The sequence below is a fragment of the Strix aluco genome, chromosome 1 (assembly GCF_031877795.1).
Source record: "Strix aluco isolate bStrAlu1 chromosome 1, bStrAlu1.hap1, whole genome shotgun sequence".
Lineage (NCBI taxonomy): Eukaryota > Metazoa > Chordata > Aves > Strigiformes > Strigidae > Strix > Strix aluco.
Window position 1 is genome coordinate 66,942,088 of NC_133931.1, and position 21,672 is coordinate 66,963,759.

The following is a 21,672-nucleotide window of genomic DNA, read 5'->3' on the forward strand; positions in this document are numbered from 1 at the left end:
GCATCTTTGGTAGCACAGAATACAAGAATTGTCTCTCCAGGTAAAGAAAAATGCTCCTGAGAATTATGACCTGTTTGTTCTTCTTGATTTCATGAGTGCTCTCCATAGCCCAAACAAAGAGGAGCTCTTAGAAACAAACCCTCCCATATACTAGTCATTGGCAGTATTGCTGAAGGAGAAAAGTAAAAGAAGTTGCTACTCTCTTTCACATGTTCTCTCTATGTTCTGCAAGAGTGATAGGGAGAACTAACATCTCTCTCCCAGTGAAGAAAGGGGGAATAAATGTGAAAATTAATGTTGAAAGCTAAAAGACATTCCACTCTTCCTAGTGTCCCAAGATACTGAAGGTTGTTCTCTCATTTTGACTCTTTCTGAGTCAAATTGGTTCCCCAGTAAGAGCCCTAGTAGTTCCAGTGCCCTTTAACTAACCCTGCTGACTTGTTTGGAGCTGCAAAGCTTCATGTCCTATCTCAACCACAGCTGCAGGTCACAGCATAGTATGCATGTATGATAGGCATACATGACCATTCATTCTGTTTAGTAATTTTGAAGAGAATGACAGGAGATCTAGTGAGTATTACGATACTTGCTAATTCACTGCTTGCTTTGAGTAAAACTAAAGGTATGCACAATATAAAATAAACAGGAAAAGATTTTGTAGTATTTTGAATTGTATAATCCGTTAGAAAGTCCATATATTTGTGCTTTTTCCATTTATTTTATGTTTCCTGGGAATTTGTGGTATGTTGCCTAGGAGGAAAAGCATCATATCGGATTGCTGCTGAATTTTCAAGTGCTTTCAGATAGGACATCAGCTTGAAAGAGCACCCAGAATGAAAGAAGTAACATCTGGTTTATTGTGGGTGCTTGCAAACAGTTAATTTAAAACTCTGCAATGCCAAAGCATATCTTTTTTCTTTAAGGTACTCCTTTAGGATCTTCCTCTCTCTGTCTCTCTTCTCTTTTTTTACTTCCTTCAGTTGGTTAAGACGGGCTGGACACAACTTCCTCCAGAGAACATCAGTGGCACTCTGAGCATCAGCCATGAGAAAAGTAGTTAGGAAACAACACATGACACTCACCCCACATCCCCATGAAAGCAAGAAATGAGTTCTGTCCTGTTCTTTTTCTTTGGATCACTTATTCTGTTGGGATGTAGGATCTAATGAGCTAAAGAACAGTTCCATCATGGAAGGAAAATGCTGGTCATCTTGGGACAAGTTCTGTCCTTAGTTCCACATGGACTATATATCAGCTTAGTGTGTTGCCTGGATCACAAGTGTTCTTGCACAGTCACTCCATGCTGGACTGGATAGTGTTGATGATGAAGTTTTACAGACTAGCTCAGCGTAGTCTTGAAAATGCTTCCTTAACTTCCCAAATGACCATTTATAATGCTCTGCTTTACAGTTTTTCTAACAGTGTGAAAATATAAAAACTTAGAGTCCAAGGCAGATCATCTCAGGGGCATGCTCTAATTTAGCCTCAAATTTCTGCCTGCTAAAACTGCTAGTATTTTTCTCTCTGTCTTGTTGATTCGCTTTTCCTTCTCTGCCTCTTCCTTTCTCTATCCACATCAAAATATTATTGTTTTGCCCACTTGACACTCTCAGTGGGATGCTGCCGAGTACAGAGCATTCTAGCCCTCATCCAGCCAAGCTCTTTCAGCATATGTTTTATTTTAAGTGTGTTACAGACCAGCCCAGAACCACTGTATATATTGGACTTATTCACTCTCTTAATGCTTTGTTAGACTGGCACCAGAATGTTGAAGAATATTGTGAGGTTTCAATTAATTATGATTTTGTGTTTGTTTTCCTGCTGTTGGGCTTTCCATTCCAGTTTACAAACAATTTTTAGCACCAGCAGTCATACCAAGAAATAGTAAGGAGTCCAGTCTGGCTAAAAAGGGTCTGGCTGCTGCGGTTCCCTTCTGAACATGGATTTGTCCAACTTCCCTATGGAAGGGAGGCTCACCTACCCTTCAGCAGCAGATATCCTTCAGTCCTGTTGCCAGGATCCTCCAGAGTGGGTGCTTCGTGTGCTGGGTCTACATACGAGCAGGTGGCAGACTGGAGGAGTGTAGGAGAGCCAGTTATAAAAAAAAAACAACCTCCAGATTGCATTGTCTGCCTTCCCCCCGCCACTTTGCTGAGGGAAATACTGTCAGCATCAAAGTGAAGTACTCACTCTTCCTTCTCCCCTCCCACCCTTTTGCTGAGGCAAGAACTTTTCCCTCCTACAGCACCAGTGGCTTCTGTGCTATGTTGTGGTGTTCTTAAAGGAGGGAGCAAACTGTGCTGTCCTGTGTGGTCATTCAGCTCATCTGACTTTAGGCACCTTGCACAGCCAACGGAGAAATACAGAGCACCTCCAGAAGATGATTCATCCACCTGAAATTTGAATCAGCTTCTAAAAATGCTCATCCTTCCACTGATGTTAGGAAGAGCTCAAGAAGTCTGTGCTCCTAGCTTGGGCACCCCTGTGAAGTGCCTGAAGGTTAGGCAGGATGAATATGGGCCAGATTGCAACAGGAAAGGAGACTCTTGGATCTGCTGAGTTGCAATCTTGCTGTGTAACAGAGTGTGCATGAGACAATCAGAAAGCTGCAGACAACCGAGCCTCGTGTTTATTTGAATTGTAGAAGGGGAAGAGGATTGTGAAGGGGGAAGAGAAAATCAGATAACTATATTGAAACCGAGACAATCAAGAGGCCTATTTTAAGTCTGCAAGCATGTATCTGTTGCACTTCCGATTGGACTGACACCTCAGAATGAATTAAGGCTAGAACTGACCCACCCTGGCACAGAGCGCAGGGCCCCGGGGTCTCTGAGATAGTCAAGGTCTTTGAAATACTTGCGCTCCTTGAGAGGTGTTTCTCATAAAAGTAACGCTCAGTCTGCCTAGCCCTGGTATAATCTACCCCAAGTCAGAGATTAGGGAAAGAAGGACTAGCACAGCTGATGAAGGGTTTTCCTGCTCTTTTGATTTCTTCCTGTCAACTTTTGGCTGATCAATGTAATTATAGCACAGAATCACATTGAGATTCCTGGGAAAAGGAGAAAGGTGTAAAATACTTGCTGTGTTCAGTTTGCCAGGATGAGCTGCTAAGTTTGCAGAGCTTTAGAGGCAAGACTTCCGATGAATCATTTTGACAGGCTTATGGAGAGCATCTTTGCCATAAATCACCATTTTTCTTGCAAAAATCAATGGTATCCCAAAACACAAGGCTGAGAAATCCTATATTCACTTTACCTGTGCCTTTTTAATTGTCATTATAAGAAAATCCGAATACAATAATATTTACACACCTCCTCAATCAGTTAGAGAAAATCTATCCATTTTGACTAGCTGTCCCTGATGGGATAAATCTTGGCCTTATCATTCCCATGTGGATAAGAACATCCTGTGGAAGACGGCGAATGATTAGAGGCCATTGGCTTCGGCACCAGTGCACACACTTACCACAGGTGCTTCGTGCTGCTCCCTTTAGGTTGAGTAAGAAAGACTGTGGGTCATTCGTTGTGCAAGTGGGACTGGCTGTGTGGAAAAGGCAAGAAAATGTGTTTCCTGCTGTTTGAATTGTATTAAATTTAAATCTTTGAGTAAATTAGACCCAAGACTCCTCAAGACTACCAAAGAGAGGAGCTGTTTCTTATGTGAGTACGTTCCCCAGAAACTAGTTGGATACTAACACCAGAGACTGCGATGGCAGTGCCAGTGCATGCAGTGCCCTTTACTAGCGGAAGGGCTTCCACGCAGATGGCTTGCACTTTCTATGGTTCCACAAGGGATGCCTTAGGGATTGGAGACTGAAAACCCCTGAGGCAGTTTCAGTTGTGAGGAGCAATTACCTTTGAAGAGATTTGCAAGTAGCAAAGGCCATTGCGTGGCAATTCATGCAGGAGAGGACAGTTTGGTTTATCCAAGACTGCTTTAATGCTGTAGCACCAGAGAGCACCTTAAGGACAGAGTGTCTCTTAATTCCAAATTTCCATGATTTCGTTATAGTGAGTAGTTATATGTTATAGTATGTAAGTAAGGCTACTTTTTTAAAATAAAGTAAGGCATCAGTATGTTTCACGGCTAGCCACCAAAGATTTGTTCATGAAACCTCCTGAACTTGTCAGTGTGAGACAAAGACTGTTTAGTTCTGGCTCGAAATGTTAACAACACTACTGTGTGCTCCAGAGCCAGAGATAATTTTCCATACTCTGCAGCAAGGTACACATCAACTGAGGCATTGGTTTAAAAATGTGCTCTGCTAATTTTTAGTCAGGTTTTGGATCCATTCTAGTATTTCAGCTCCCTAGGTCTATAAAGATGTCTTCACTTACACAGCCAGGAGACAACCTCAAAACAGATTAAAAGATGGGAACTCTTCAAAGGCTGCAAGATTAATTTAATGTCCTGCAGATTCTCTCAGTAGGCTAGTGGTAAAAAGAAAACCCTACAGCTTTTCAAACCTGTATAAAATATTTATCCACCAAGATTTTTAATGGCAGAATCTGCCTAAGTATTTACTCTCAGTGACCTGTATAGTTAAGGCTTACATAATTACTATACACCATTTACTGGAAAGTCTTTAAATATTCATTGACTCTTTGTGTTTTAATGTAAACAAAGCACTTAGAATACCTAGGGTTTTTAAATCCTGCAAGGTGAAAAATATGTCTGAAGCAGATGTTACTGCTTGGTTGAGTGTTGCTCTGAAGCAACAGGGCAGATTGATGGTACTTAAATGACAGAGCACAGTAGCTTCTGGCCAGAGAGGTACACGTCTGCACATCTCTGATTCTGATCCCAAACCAGTATTCTTCAGGAGCTAGCTCTGCCTAAGTAAATACAGTTGGAAAAAGTGTAAAATGGGTGAATATCAGTGGAAAATCAGACCTTTACATTTCTGACTGCCTTCTTTGAATCCCATCTGTTTTATTGGTTTGTCAAGAACATCTAGCCAAAACAGGTGTAAGGGGAGGCAGAGAGGAGTTTATATACACATGCCTGGGCAAGGCACTGCTGCGCCTTGTGCAGACATTATGCCTGCTTTTGGAAGTAAAGAAAACTGCACTCTTTTCACTGTTCATTAGGGATCGGACAGAGAAAGTATCTATTGCTTGCTCCTCCTGGAGTAGAGGAACAAGTTGAGGAACAAGAGGGGCAATGGGCACAATATGGCCCACGGCTGCCAGGGATGGGGGAGAAGGCCAGGAAAGGCAGACAACTTCAAGTGCATCCAACACAAGAACTGCCACAATTAGTTTCTCCTCGTCCACTGTTGTCACTGTTTTTATATGTCTAGTTGGTTAAAATGAATTTAACCTTCATTTTTTTAGACTGCCCTATCTGGTATTATTCTATTTCATGTGTAAATTATTATGACTTTGCTACTATGAAACTTCTTACTTACCTGTGAATTTCAAAGTCAAAGGCAACTCAAAACATCACAAAATTATTTGTTCTGAAATGTTATATGAATTTATCCACTAAATCTTGATAGCAAACAGCACAAAATTATCTTTCCCTGTGTACCAGTAAAGAGCCTGCTTTTAATGAATCACAAATCTGATTAATTCTACTTATGCTTAAAGAACTGTGTATGTGTTTAACATGGTTCTAACATTTTAAAAGACCATTCAAAGGGGGACAAACCCCAGCTCCCCTTCCTTTTAGGAATGCTGAGGTTTTGGTGATGGATAACACAGCTGCCTTCTTACTTTTAGGCATTGCTCAGTCAAAGCAAAATAGTTAACTTCCAGGCTTCTTTTATTTTAGAGCTTTTAAAGATGATTAATCTAAAAAGCAGCAGCTGATCAAAATAACAAAGGGTGGTGAGGTGCCTTTAGTTTCTTATAAGAGTGTCTGCAAATTCCTGGTGGAATTCTAGGCCCGGCGCTGATGGAGCTGGCTAAGGATATCGATCGCCACTTGAATTCACTGAATAAATAATGGTTGCCATAGTTATTGAGCATTCACAACTGGTGGGGAAGCACAGAAATCTCCAAAACACCTCCTGTGATAGTTTTGCTGGAAAATCACCCAATTAATTCTGTCTCATATCATGAAAATTATGCGAGATAAGCAGGATGTTTGGACTCCTTGTACTAGAATTTCAATCATAATTGAGCATCTCTGCTGCCTATTTTAGCAGCTAAAGAGAAAAGGGCACTTGCGATCTCTTATTTTGTGTGTCAGAAAGGTTAACTGACATTGTATAACCCCAACTGTTCTGAGAAATCTACTTTCAAAGCATTTTTTGCTTTGAGTACCAGACTTGGGTTACACTGAAGAAAATGAACTCTCTCCATTTGTGGTAGGGATGCTTATGTGTTTTTTTCTCTTGCTTTGCAGAACGACATGGATTAAAAGAACCAAAGAAAGTGGAAGAGCTATGCAACAAGATCACAAGCAGTTTGAAAGATCACTTAACTTTCAGTTGCCAAAACAAAGGACAACCGCTTGAGTCTGCAGAGCCGAAGGTACTGGGTGTTCTGGCTGACTTGCGTTCTCTCTGCACACTGGGACTGCAGCGCATCTTTTACCTGAAACTGGAAGATTTGGTGCCAGCCCCTTCCATTATCGACAGGCTGTTTCTGGACACCTTACCCTTCTGAGTCAAACCACCCTCCTGAAAGGCAAATGCCCACCAGAGCAGGCAAACGGATCGTGACTTACAGCTAACATTTCTGCCCTCACTTAACAGAAAAGCAGCTCCAAGTCTAAAATGAGGTCTTTTCTGGCGCTTTGTCCTTACAACCTGAGGCCTGAAACTTGCTGGCTTGCTGGTTTGGGATTGTGTTCTTTGTTTTCTTTTGTGTGATTTGGGTTTTTTAAATGGCTAATATGGCACTTTTGGACAATGCTATCCCAGCAGCAGTAAAAGGTTAACATGACTGTTTTAAATCTGTTGTTTAACACCTCATGGTCTATGAGGAATAAAATTGTAGAAGCTGTGTTTGAAAACAAGAACAGCAAATAGTTGTTTGCCAGGGTAGTATGTGTTTTGTGAGGATACCTTTAGCATACTTCCTGTATCAAGGGCACATACATCAGCACAATCTAAACAAAAATTCACTTTTTTAGCAAAGTACATTCAATTGAACGTTTCATACAAATCAAATATAGCAAAATGACAATGGCTGTTAGCTCCCATGTTCAAGTGCAATTTTTTAAAGTGCTGTCTTACTAAGTCTCCTTTATTAACTAATTTATTTTACTATGAAAACAAACGGAAGAAATCAAGTGAGAAAATTACATGCACTAACTTACCTGACAAAGTTTTCCAAACTTGATTCCATGTAGCGTGACTTATTGACAAATGTATGTGGAAGACACGGGAGCAATTGTGGCTCAGTTGTTCCTTAGCTAAGGAAATCCGAGTAAGTAGTGATTGGAGCATACAGGGTCAGCATCAGGGATAGTTCAGTTTTAGACTTCTAACATAAGCGACTAGTTAGTAAACAGACAGAAGATGGTTTTCAAGAACAAGCAAGTCTTGTAAAATAGTATGAATGTAAGTGCTAGGAAGGATATAGTGGGCTGCGTTTAAACATTCCGTGTTCGTACTCCTTTTTGTATGTTTATACTGTTGATGCCATATTAATATGAAATAATTTGTTGCATAGTGTCTTTATTTGTATAAATGTTTGTATGCATGGTATATTGTAATGGCTTTGCCTGTATTTATTGCAATGACTGCCAGCTCATGGGAGCCCTGTTACACATGATAACTAAATGGGGTGTTCACACTGACTCAGATACACCAGTTGGAAAACTATATACATATATATAATGTGTATATATATATATGTATATACCTATATTTGTGTGCGTGTGTGTGTGTGCGCGTGTCTTTTTATTAACCATTTGTATATAAAATATCTGTCAAATCACAAGCAGAGTTATTTTACAGTTTATTTGCAGTGACTTCTAAGGCAGTACTGTTTAGCACTTTGATATTAAAATCTTGCTCATGTTTTGCTAAATTCAAATAATATTTAAAAAGTTTAGTTCTAAAAAACTTTATATGCACTGTATTAAGTCAAAATTTTGTTGATCATTTTGCTAAGGAAATTTTTGAATGTCAACCTGATGTCACTGTATCTTTTGTTAGCTTTAAACATTCTAGCTTTTGTCTTTTTTTAAACTATGCTGTTTATATGGAAATTAAATTATACAATCAAACAGATGCCAAATGAATTGCCTAATTGCTGCAAAGGATAACCCAGATATCGAGTCACTGTATGGTTTTCAAATAGTAATCTGGTATTTTATCACTTACTATGTTTGGATGTGCTTTTATGAAAAAATTATTCTTATATCAAGATTTATAGTAGTGTCAATAGGGAAACAGACTTCTAATCACTATAGTTAATATTTCCAGTTTACCTGCAGATAATATTTGGAAAAGTATTGCTTTTTGTATTGACTTTTAAGCTTATGTGCAAACATAATAGCATAATTAAATATCAGAGAAGCTAATGTTTCTTGTAGGTTGCTGTAACAAGCCTGACCAGCAAGACAAATATATTTTGACTGAATTTGCTTTTGTATATACTAAATATATATATACGTATATATATATACACACTCACACATGTGCGCATACAAAAACATAACAGACACAAAATCCAAAAGTATGTTTGTTTACTTTTGTCTCCTTGTGTCAGACACAAGGTCCCTTGAGAAATGACTTTTATCTAGGGACAAATCCTGCCAGGTGCTGAGCACCAGCCAGATGGGGGCTTGCAGGCGCTTCTTGCGAGTGGGCCCTTACAAAGAATTTTCAGGCGAATCAGCATAGTACAGTAAAATTGCTTTTTTGTTGAGCAAGGTTTATTTATTAAGTGGAATGTGAGTGGGAGGTAGCAGGTCCAGAGCCCCATGTGAGATTTCACGTAGCCGGTGTCCTCCAGTCTTCCATAGGTAGTCTTAACTGTGATACTCTCCCAAATCCCGTCATCTGTGGAATTGTCCTTCATGTCAACTTCAATACACAGATTCATCCTAGAGTGCAACCAGTGACAGGTCACGGAAGTAAAAGAAAGAGTTAACGCAGACTAAATCTACTACTTTTCTTAGAGCTCTCTCAGTGTGAACATGCCTTTGTCTAGGCAGAATTCAGGAATATATCAGGTGTTAAGGGAGAGTGCCTTGTTTTTATTTCAGACAACAGTGTTTCAAGAGTTTCTTCACTCCGCTAAAGGCAGTACTTTTTTTCTTTTTCTTTTTTCTTTCTTTTTTTTTTGGTGGTGTTAACCTGTGGGTTGAAAGAAATGCTCTTGTACATATACAATGTAAATTAAAATTATTAAATTGAATAACATTTTTTTCAGAGGCCCCATGTGTGTTGAATAAGTATGCTTAATTCTGTTAAAATCTGATGTGAATTTTTTATCATTTATAAAACATTAAAAAAATTGTCTACTTGAGTCTTAAAAGTGGAAAAATTGGTGAAGCATGCTTAAGAACACTGGCAATTTAATGACTAGTCTTTTGATTAAAAAAGCTTTTATATAAATACAATAAGACCTGCAGTATCTGGTTATGCAATCTCAATTAGATATTGAGAGCTGGGCCATGGCTGTCCCAGAGGTTGAACTACATACGGACCAGAGCAGAGAGACTACCTGTCCCTCACTGTACTTCTCCATGCGATGAAGGGATTGTAATTAACTCACAGATGATGATGGCCACAAGGGAGGGAGGGGATGGCTATAGGGCTTGTGGGCTCGTGGCTATAGGGTTCATGGCCAGATGAGCACCTATGTCTGGCTGGAAAGAGGACAGAGTTCTGAGCTCACCTTCTGCCCCTTTGTGTCAGTAAATCGTGGTAAGACATTGCTCCAGCAGGCATCTGCAGCATTTTCTTTAAATGTGCATCCAATTCCGTTCCTTACTGTGCCTTTGCTTTGCAGGAGGGATCGCCAGACTAAACTGTTTGGCTAAAAATGCATTTTCAACAAATGCAGTTTTGAGAGGCATCTGCCACTATTCCGGGTATTGCCATAAGTACTGATGGCTCCAGCACACCTCTGCAGAAACTGTTCTTGTGCAGGAACTGCTGGGCTGGAGGTTATATCAAATGATGTGCTGTGGCAGGCTGCAGGATCAGCAGCTCCTTCTTTGGAAATGTGATTAAACAAAAGGTTGCTCAAACTCTTCCAAATTATTTGTTGCTTTTTTCCTATGCCTTATTTTTAAACTTAAACTATGAATCTTAAAATTGTTAATGATAATGGCAGTGACTTTTGCATAATAATCCCCTGTTAGGCAAAACACGCAGATCTCGTGACCCACCCACACCAGGGTCTGAATTTTCACCCCAGAAGACAAAGCTTATCCTCACTAAACTCACAAGTATCTCAAATTGTAATTACTTCAGGGGCCATATGTTGTGTCCTTAGACATGAGAACAGAACTGTGTCCTGATCTAGATCACCTGCACTTGTGTCCTTATGTATGCCTTATGTGGCATCAGTGGTATAGTCCTTGCAAAGGGATGTTATGCCCGATGATTGACTCTGGCAGTGGAAGGTGGGGCTGAATCAGGAATATAATAGCATCTTCCTCTAGTAGAGACCATCCTTGGACAGGAGGCTGGCACCAAGGCACCCCAAAATGAGCAACTTTAACTAGAGGCAAGTCAAATCTCTTTCTACATTTTTCCTACTTTTGTTTTTCACATTCAGGTTCATTTGTCCAATATACAAAGCTAAAATTTTAGTTAAGTTGCAGAGAGGAGGGTGAGAGAGAGAGGTTTAATTGTATAAAATCAATCATGGCTCTAAGAAAAATTGGCATCTCCCTCTATGGACACTATGAAACATGTCTTTTGATTAATTATTTGTATTATAGCAACACCTAGAGGCCACAACAGAGATCAGGACCCCATTTTACTAGCTACCCTAACTAGTACCTCCAGTACTCACCCAGGAGAAGCTCCAAATAGACAAAAGGAAAAGAAAGATGAGCAACACAGGAAAAAAGGAGTAGAGTGCCATGCCCAAGGGCATACAGCATTTCAGTCATAGAGTTGGGAATAAAACCTATCGTTTATTGAGCTAGTGTCCAGTAAATGCTCTTACTTTGTTTTCCTTTTCTTTCCCTGAGCAATTTATGCTGCCACTGTATCAAATTTTATGCAAACATGATAAAAGCATTGAAAAATTCAAAATAACCCATGTATTCAAACTGATCTTGTTTACCCTGCGTATATAAGTCATTCATGAGACTATTCAAAATCCTGGTCAATCACATCTTTGCAACTAAGCTGTGATACAAACTAGGTAGTATTTAGAAAAGAGATATTTAGCTGTTCTTTATTAAATTAATGAAACCGACCATTAGGAATATTGCAAGATATGGATTAAACAGTAATTACTAATGGATAAAAAAGATTAACTTTTAAAAATGCCAAACTATTGATGCAGTAATTGAATAAATGGGTAGTCAAGGAATCAAATTCTTAGCAGCAGATGACATATTTGAGAACTGTACTCCAGACCTACGTTTGTGAGTATTACCAATACAGTGATTTGTCAAATAAAAGAAAAGGAAACTTGTTTACCATATGGAAACACTTTTAGCAATTTTTCTTTTTTCTTTTTTAACATTAGACACCTTTCAGTGAAGAAATTTTTCCTAATATCCAATCTAAATCTCCCCTGGTGCAACTTGAGGCTGTTTCCTCTCATTCTATCTCTTGTTACTTGGGAAAAGAAACTGACACCCCCCTCACTACAACCTCCTTCCAGGTAGTTGTAGAGAGAGATAAGGTCTCCCCTCAGCCTCCTTTTCTCCAGACTAAACAACCCCAGTTCCCTCAGCTGCTCCTCACAAGACTTGTTCTCTGGACCCCTCACCAGCTTCCTTGCTCTTTGGACACGCTCCAGCACCTCAGTGTCTTTCTTGCAGTGAGGGGCCCAAAACTGAACACAGTATTCAAGGTGCGGCCTCACCAGTGCTGGGTGCAGGGCGACGATCACTTCCCTAGTCCTGCTGGACACGCTACTTCTGATACAAGCCAGGATACTATTGGCCTTCTTGGCCACCTGGGCACACTGCTGGCTCATGTTCAGCTGGCTGTTGACCACCACCCCAGGTCCTTTTCTGCCAGGCAGCTTTCCAGCCACTCTTCCCCAGGCCTGTAGCATTGCATGGGCTTGGTGTGATCCAAGTGTAGGGGACCTGGCACTCAGCCTTGTTGAACCTCATACAATTGGCCTTGGCCCATCACTCCAGCCTGTCCAGATCTCTCTGCAGAGCCTTCCTACCCTCAAGCAGATCAACACTCCCACTCCCACCCAACTTTGTGTCATCTGAAAACTTACTGGGGATGCACTCGATCCCCTCATTCAGATCATTGATAAAGATGTTAAACAGAAGTGGTCCCAATACTGAGCCCTGGGGAACACCACTTGTGACTGGCTGCCAACTGGATTTAACTCCATACACAACAACTTTTGGGCCCGGCCATCCAGAAAGTTTTTTACCCAGTGAAGAGTACATCCATTCAAGCCACAAGCAGCCAGTTTCTTCAGGAGAATGCAGTAGGAAATGGTGTCAAAGGCTTTACTAAAGTTCAGGTAAACAATATCCACAGCCTTTCCCTTCTCCACTAAGCAGGTCACCTTGTCATAGAAGGAGATCAGGTTTGTCAAGCAGGGCCTGCCTTTCATAAACACATTCTGGCTGGGCCTGATCACCTGGTTGTCCTGTACATGCATGTGATGGCACTCAAGATGATCTGCTCTGGTTTAGATTGTTTATCAATTTTTCTTAAAAAGACAGACAACTCTGGGCTTCTTTAGGTGGAATTTTATCTCAAATAAATAAATAAGTAAACAAGCTAAGTGACATTTAAAGAAAGAAATGTGTGTAAATAGCTGAAATATCTCAAATAACCCAAAGTCTTTAACCTGCTAAGTAATGTATTAAAAAACTCCCTTCACAATAACTTCCACTGTGGTCTGTGATTAAGCACTACTGTAGAATGAAAGTGAATTGCAGAGATGGCTTGATACTGGAGAAACTTTCAAATGTAGCAGACAGAAAACAGAAATTAATTTACCTTTCATGGGGTCTTATTATTTATCTTGCTGTGTTTCCTAATTAATTGACGATATCGATGTTTACACAGGGATTTGCTCCTTTCCAACTTCTCTTGATCCTGTGAAGAAATCAGAATGCTGCATTTGTAGTATCACATTTATTGCCATGGCAACAGTCAGGGATTTCACAAACACTAATTAGTGTTGGCAACTTGGAATGTTTTCTGTACAGTCCCATATAATTTACCCTCTTTTATCCATTTCTCATTATACTTTACTTTAACGATTGACTTCTTCAGCGTGTATACAGGTTTCTTCCCCAAGTCCTCAGGATTCAGTTAATACCTTCTCTGATTTACAGCTATCTTTCTTACACCTCCGCACGCACCCAGTTAAGAAGTAACTGCAGTGCCTACCTGCATTTGTGTTAAGCTCCGTTTCTTACACTTCCATATAATCCAAGTTTCAGTATAACCAGCTGGTTTCTACGGCAGCATGTGCAAAAGTAGTAAGGAAAGGTACGGAGGCTTAGCTGCATCTTCCCAGGCAAGCTACTTTTAAAAGTAGATGCTAAATCTTGCTCAAGGTGGAGTACAAGCCTTCTGTTCATGGAAGCTGAAGTTCTGTGAATGTCCAAAGATCATATAAAATACTTTAATTCAAGCATATCAAGAACATTTATAGACATTTCATTTACTATGTAATAATATGGAGAGGTGGATCTGTGTGAACCTCCTGAAGCTCAACAAGACCAAGTGCATGATCTTGCACCTGGGTCAGGGCAATCCCAAGCACAGATACAGGCTCAGAGATGAGTGGATTGAGAACAGTCCTGTGGAGAAGGACTTGGAGATATTGGTGGATGGAAAACTGAGTATGAGCCAGCACTGTGTGCTCACAGATCAGAATGCCAACTGTATCCTGGGCTGCATCAAGAGAAGTGTGGCCAGCAGGTCGAGGGAGGGGATTCTTCCCCTCTACTCCGCTCTGGTGAGACCCCACCTGCAGTACTGTGCTCGGGTCTGTGGCTCCAGTGTAAGAAAGACACGGACCTGCTCGTGTGGGTTCAGAGGAGGCCACGAAGACGATCACGGGGCTGGAGCACCTTCCTTATGAGGACAGGCTGAGAGAGTTGGGGTTGTTCAGCCTAGAGAAGAGAAGGCTCTGGGGAGACCTTATAGCAGCCTTCCAGTACTTAAAGGGGGCCTACAGGAAAGCTGTTTCTTTCTCAGGGAGTGTAGTGATAGGATGAGGGGTAACAGTTTTAAATTGAAAGAGGGTGGAATTAGATTGGATATAAGGAAGAAATTATTTCCTGTGAGGGTTGTGAGACACTGGAACAGGTTGCCCAGAGAGGTTTTGGCTGCCCCCTCCCTGGAAATGTTCAAGGCCAGGTTGGACGGGGCTTTGAGCAACCTGATCTAGTGGAAGGTGTCCCTGCAGGGGGCGGTTAGGGGTTTGGATGAGATGACCTTCAGAAGTCCCTTCCAACCCAAACCATTCTCTGATTCTCTGATTCTATACTAATTGTGTATTACAGTTATCCATATCCAATTGAGTTAGTGCCCTAATTTACTCAGAAGCCTTATCAAACCCCGTGTTAGTAGTGAACTTTTGAGTCTCTCTAAAAGCAAAATGTATTACTTTGTTAACAAAGAAAGAAGACAAATTTGTGATGGCATCACCAGCAAGAGGGGAGATTTTACTTCATCAGACATGCTCAAGGTAAGAAAGAGATGTGGCTACTGAACAAAGTAGAAGATTCCCATTCTGCTGCTCACTTGAGAACAAATCCCAGCTGGTTGTGAAACTGCCCTCCTACTAACAAAGATATCCAAATAAAACCAAGCAGAGAAAATATGCCAGTATTGCCCTAATTTGGAAAGGAAGACAATAAATCAGACTGGTTAGAGTATATTTATACTCTAAGCCACTGTAGATGACTAGAAAAGAAGAAAAAAATAATGGAACCACCTGAAGCATCTTCATTAGGGTATTGGTGAAATCATATAATTTGTTTCTAATTTAGAAAGTATTTTGTACATTATTAACAGAAAACTAGTATTTGAATAATAAATTCTGTGTCTGATCACCATCTTCTTTCCCTACATGTTGAGGAGGTAAAAAGCCCCTTAAATGATGGAAAAATGTCTCATAAAGTATGAAGGAATTGAAAGTTCATCTTGACTGTAATTTACTGAATCTTTTTAGGAGATTATAATGGAAACCAGGGCAGAATTACTCTACTTGATAAGGAGAGCTTATTGAAATAAACAGTACAATGTGTTAAAAAAGCAAACAAAGGATTTAGACATTCAGGTCAAATGTGAGCCATTAGAAGAAGCCCTGTATTCCAACAGATGCTGAGACAAGCTAACATAAACATCTAAAGAAAGCCTTTACTGAAAAAAAATGTTGCCTCAAAAGTGTACATTTTGCCTCCCTTTTTTTGAGGAAAAACTGAACTGTGCCAGCTTGCCCAGTTTTTGATGACACCTCCCGCTGCAGTTCACTGCAAGGATCAGTTCTTAAACTTAGCCCTAATGCTTTTGAGAAATTTGAACCCAGAGCCCTCCAGCCCTGGGACTTTATTTTAATGACTTAACTTTGTTCCCCCTACCCTTAATTTCAAAGGCATAATCAAACTCATGGCAGGGCTCTTCGTAAGCTTTGTGAACTGGGCCACAGTCAAGAATTTCCACACTGAGTAATTTTATTACATGAAGTTTCCCGCCTGCTGTACAGAGCTGTGCAATATTCAGCACTGACATCTGCTTTTCATCTGATTTCTAAAGGAAAGCCTGGTGGATTGCTGCCCCTTTGAAATTAAGGAGTCCGGGAACAAATTTAAATCGTGAAAATAAAATGCCAAAGCCGGAGGCCTCTGGGTTCAAATTTTACAGAAGTACCAATGATCTGTCTTAAACTGATCTCTTGAGGGAAGTGCAGTGGAAAGTATTTCCATCAACTGGGCAAGCTGACACAGTTCAGTCTTTTGGAAAAAGAATCTGGATCCATTGCACGATCAGACACAGAATTACATCCACTTTAGAAATGATAGCTTTCAGTCAAAGACTTTTCAAGGTAAGTTATCAAGGATGGCTGAACCTGACAAATTAAAAAAATAGATGTCATGAACTTAACTGGAATCTTCACATTCTCTTACAAAACATAAGATTTTTGTAAAAATGCTTGTTTTACTCCATGCCTCCAAAGCAGCCTCTCTTCCCACGAGATGGAGTTGTTAATGCAACATGAAAAGGCTGCAGAATAGTGCTGCTGGCCTCTCAGGGGCAGAAACAATCACGGAAATCTAATAAATATGGTGGGAAATGCTATTTGGTGTTAGCATTTTCCACTTTTCCATAATGCGTTATTCTTACAGCTCAAGTAAAACACGAGACCTGGTTCAGTCTGGGCTGCCATGCCATTTAGGCTGCAGCTTCACAGACGTGACTAGCTGACATAAGGCAGGAATTCTGCCATCAGCAGTCATGCCATGCCCGCCTGCCTCTTCCCTCTGTAGTGCCATCCCTTCCTTGGGCCAGTGGCAGGGATTGTGTGGATGGGAGGAGAAACAGAGCAAGAAACTCACCTGGGTTAAGAATAATCTGGTTTTCCCAGGGGGGGGGTCTTGTCTCTGCTCCTGTGAGACCCCACTTGAAGTACGGCATCCAGCTCTGGGATCCCTGGTATAAGAAAGACATGGAACTGTTGGAGCAGGTCCAGAGAAGGAACATGAAGATGATCAGGGGGCTGGAGCACCTCTCCTATGAAGAAAGGCTGAGAGAGTTGGGGTTGTTCTGCCTGGAGAAGAGAAGGCTCTGGAGAGCCTTCTTTCTATTGTGGCCTTCCAGTATATAAAGGGGGTTTAGAAAAAAGACAGAGAAAGAGTTTTTACTAAGGCCTGTAGTGACAGGGCAATGGTTTTCATCTGAAAGATGGTAGGTTTAGATGGGACATACAAAACTTTTTATGATGAGGGTGGTGACACACTGGAACAGGTTGCCCAGAGACATTGTGGATGCACCATCTTTGGAAGTGTTCAAGGCCAGGCTGGACGGGGCTTTGAGCAACCTCATCTAGTGGAAGATGTCCCTGCCCACAGCAGGGTTGTTGGACTAGAGGATCTTTAAAGTTTCCTTCCAACCCAAACCATGCTGTGGTTCTGTGATTCCTGCCCTTTCCTTACCAGTCTGCAATGCTATTAATATGCACTTATTTTCCCATTTGCTGTCAGGATACTTTGGCCTATTTTTTAGATCTGCTGCATACCTGTAACATCAGGTAGAATCAAGAAGAGCCATGGGTACTCTTTTGAATCTTATTGTCATATACTATTTGAAAAGGAGTAGCCTGCAGAACTCCCAGTTGAATTAAGGGGCCTACTGTGCCAAGTCCTCTTCACATACATAATTGGAAACACCCCCAGACATGTCCTGCTCCAAAGATGTTTACAATTAATGAAGCAAGACAGAGGAAAACAAAGAGTTATATTTGCTGTATGGATAGAACTTTTATGGACAGAGGTATTTAGAAATTTGCTCTCTCACACGGGAACTTTGGAAAAGTTAAGAAGTTAATCCAGATTTCACTATACTAGTCTATTGCTTTGAAAAATAAATCCTTCCTTTCTTATGCCATGAGTCATCATACTTTTCCAAAATGGTGCTTTCAGACTAACAATTGTCAAATTTCTTGGGGAGACTCTAACCTGACATATTTAGTACATTGTTCCCACAGCCCTCACAGAAACCCACGGATGTCAGCTTCAATTAGACTCATCCAGGACTGCAAAACCCATCAGGTTTGTGGGGCTAGGATGCATGTTAAGATGGTCTAAAAAGTAAATCCTCCAAAAATTACTGTGTGTTCTGCACTTAGAGAGACACAAGAGGCTGCAAAGGGCAGCATTTCTAATAGACTGTCCTAAAATAACACCCTTGCTATTAATCCAATATTTTTTTTAAACCTAGAAAATTCTAGACCATAGGAACTCTTTTGGAAGCGGACTACTGCTTTGAATCTCAAATTGCAGCGCTCGCCTGCTGTGAAGAGCTGTCACCATCCAGTCAGTGGAGTCCAAACCAGTCTTGCAAACCTGCATGGCCTAAAAGCAAAGGATGTTACTGTAACTGTCTATAGTGATTACGATCAGAGTAGGTGGTAAAAAAAGCAAATATCATATAAAAGATTTTGTTTTCAATACTCACTATTAGAAGAGTGATTCACATGACTGGACCATTTAAAAAAACATAATTCAGTAAGGATAGAAGAGAGAGGAAAAAAAATGTTAAAACCGATACATTGTTCAAAAGCTGCAGACAGTTCACAGTCACAGAAGGTTTTAATTTTATGGATTAAGACTACATAACATCGTGCTAGTTTCAAGTGAGGGTCTACCTAGCCCAGCATCCTTGCAGTGGCCAGGACAAACTAGAAATGGGCTGTACAGGCTGATCTTACCTTTGGGATCACGGGACTCTAAAAGTGTGCTTACCAGGCATCTCATCAAGTAGTGGTCTCCAAAACTTTTTGATTGTGCACCCCTATCAGTAAAATATTTTTGAGCATGCACCCCCAATATATGTATATTTATTTATTTATAAACTATATACCTGTACTAATGAAGTTCTATATCTTTTTCCTCCTCCCCAGTAGATTGTCTTGCAGAGTCCCTGGGATATACGCATCCAACTTTGGAGATCACGATTATAAAGGCTGTCCCATCAGTTTAGTAGCATTTCTAGAAACAATAAATAATATTTTTTAAGCACGGGGCATCTTGCAGCCAATGCAGACACATTAGTTACTGGACCTCATTCAGATGGTAAAGACCTGCTGTATTTGGCTACCAGCAATCGTGACCCTCTCACATTTACTTCATGCACACTGAATGTGATACCATTTAGAAACAGAAAGGGACAATTTGTCCAAGCTGAAAAAAACCTGTTGCTTTAACAAGCTAGGAACATCAATTTAATGTGGGAAATATTAATAGGAACTGGAAATTGTTCAAGAACATTCTACTGGGTATAAAAAAAAGAAAAAGTGCCACAAATTCGCAAGTAGAAAAGAATTCATGCTGGGGAAGAAAGAATGTGAAATACAGAAAATGCAGAAATGCTAGTCAAACATTAGCAATCAAAATATAAAGAATGCAAAAAAGGATAATAGCAGTAAACTGCAAATTTTCAAAAATGTACTCTGCTGAAAACAGATATATAAGAAAAGATCAATGGGCAATATAGTTAGAAGGAACATATGAGAAACCCATTAGAGTAAAAAATTTCTGCACCAAATATTGGTCCATTGCTAGAAACAGGTACTACAATTTTGAACAAAGGCTCAGAAAAGACAGATATGTTCATCACTATTTCTCTTCTGACTTCAGAAGGAAGCAGGAGGATAAATCTGCCCAATAAAATGTTGTAGATGGAACAGAAAACCTGGCATCCAGAATGAAGAAAAATATGATGCAGAGTCAGCTGCAACTACACATGTACAAATCAAGCAGCCTAGAGGGAAACAAGCAGCACAGAAAACAGGAAAAATCTCAAAGATCTTTGAATTGCCAATGTATTCCATATATTAAAGAAGAGCAAAGAGATGATCCAGGAAAATATAGATCTGTTAGTCAGATGCTGAACCTGAACACATAACGAGAAGTTTCATTTAGAAGCCCACCAACATAGAATCGAACACTTTAGGTGCAATTAATAATAATCATTATGATTTCATGGAACACAAGTCTTGTAAAACAAACCTTCTTTATTTTATCTTCTTCAATTTTCTTCTTGTTCACAGCTATTGCTCTGTTTCACAAAGGTAACTGTGTTCACACAGTATATTCATAGGCCTGTGTCTTTAAATCATTTGACCATGGATTTTGAACATCACATTATATGGAACTAAAAGGATATAACCTTGGAATTGGTTCCTATCAGTCTATTAGTGAATGATTTTGTCATTGCTACAGTTTGCACTGATTAAATTTGCACAGGATACAAAAACAAGTGGGATGGTAAGCATAGAGAACAAGCAATTTGTGGAGAGTGATCTGAATTCCCTGATTAAAAAAGCATATTAAAAAATTGTGTGGAGATGTGAGGTCATGTATTGAGGAGTAAGAAATACAATCTCACGATACTGAAAACTCATTTCACAGCAGGAAATCAGAGAAGTACATATGGATCATCATAAATTAAGCTGAAACTAGCTTTTCCCAATGATGGCAGGGGATGCAAGCCTTGGTGGAACCTAATGACTTTGTCCTGGTTGTCTGAATGCTCCAGTGTGTCTGAAGTTGTAGGGCTCAGTTTAGGGATGAGCTTTCATGATCTTTATGCACAAGGTCAGCCTGAGTTGCCTGACAGGTTTTCTTCTGGCTCTGAATGAGAGCGAGCTATATTTTTCTGACAACTTTGTAGATCAACCTGCAAATATAAGTCTGATCTAGGAAGGGCACTCCTGAGCTCCTAAATGCGTCGATGACGAGCCGAAATTTAGAACATGATGAATGGTGCAAAAATATAGTTTATGAAATTGTATTCAAATTCTGAATGTATCTTCCTTGCCAACTTCTTGCTCCTTTTTATTCCTTATCTCTGATTTTTATTGGCATAAATGTGTTGAGAATATCTGTTTTCAGCTGAATTCTCAGATACAAACATGACTATTCATGCATAATTAAGACTATGTTCTGTTCACTAATCATTTGTAATCATGCTCTAATTCAGTATCCAAACTCCAATAATTAATCATGAAGCAGAAAAACCGCAATGCAATTGAAGTGACCAATTATATGTCACAAGCAGCAAATAGTCAAAGTTAACAACTCACAGGCATAGACAATATTTTCCTTCTAAATCTTCAGGTGAGGACTTTGAAAATCAGTCTATCAGGAGGAACCAAGATCAGTTCATGAATGATTTGTGACCAACAACAACAAAAGCTAAAATTATCTTATAATCCATTTACAATGAACGATTCATACAGTCCAAGTAACATCCATGCTAATACTGCATTGCTGACCCAACCAGTTACTCTACTTTCAGGCACCAGAAGAGGTATCTCTTCACACACCATCTTGACAAAAGTTCTATGCAAACAAGCAAGACCCAATTCTCCTTCTGGTGCAAGCTGCTGTCTCCATTAGTTTTGACAGGGCTATTCCAGTTTCACCAGCTCAGAATCTAGAGCTGAGAAAGAATGTCAGTAGCCACACTAATAATAAAATATCACGGATTGTTCTTTTTCTGAAGGACATATGTATATTAGCTTTTAATAGGTTTAATAGGCTTTGTGTACAGCTTTTATATCAGTTATGCAGCTTACTGTACATATTTACATTCTGATTTCTGCAATGTTTCCCATTTGCTGCTCTAAGATTTCTTTCCTTTTGTCCCCATAATTTCCACACAAGTGTCTCTTCAGCAACTTTTCTCTCATGCTAATTTGTCTTTCCAGCAGTTCCCCATCTAGTTGAGCAGTCACGTTTTCTCTTTATTTCACTGCCAGAGATCTGTATCAGTTAGTACACATACACATACACATTTTTGTTTCTTATGATAGTCTGCACCCGGTATCATGACATGTTTCCCTTCACATCTGACACCTG

General features: G+C 40.0%; 1 protein-coding gene across 1 annotated transcript in view; it reads left to right on the top strand.

Moving 5' to 3' along the window:
• NR4A3 (nuclear receptor subfamily 4 group A member 3) overlaps nucleotides 1-9,440 on the top strand; it is a 31,534-nt gene extending 22,094 nt beyond the window's left edge. The window contains exon 8 of the mRNA XM_074823629.1: nucleotides 6,352-9,440. Coding sequence (XP_074679730.1) covers nucleotides 6,352-6,614 — 263 coding nt within the window. The 3' untranslated portion in view covers nucleotides 6,615-9,440. The remainder of the gene's footprint in view (nucleotides 1-6,351) is intronic.
• Nucleotides 9,441-21,672: the final 12,232 nt, after the last annotated feature.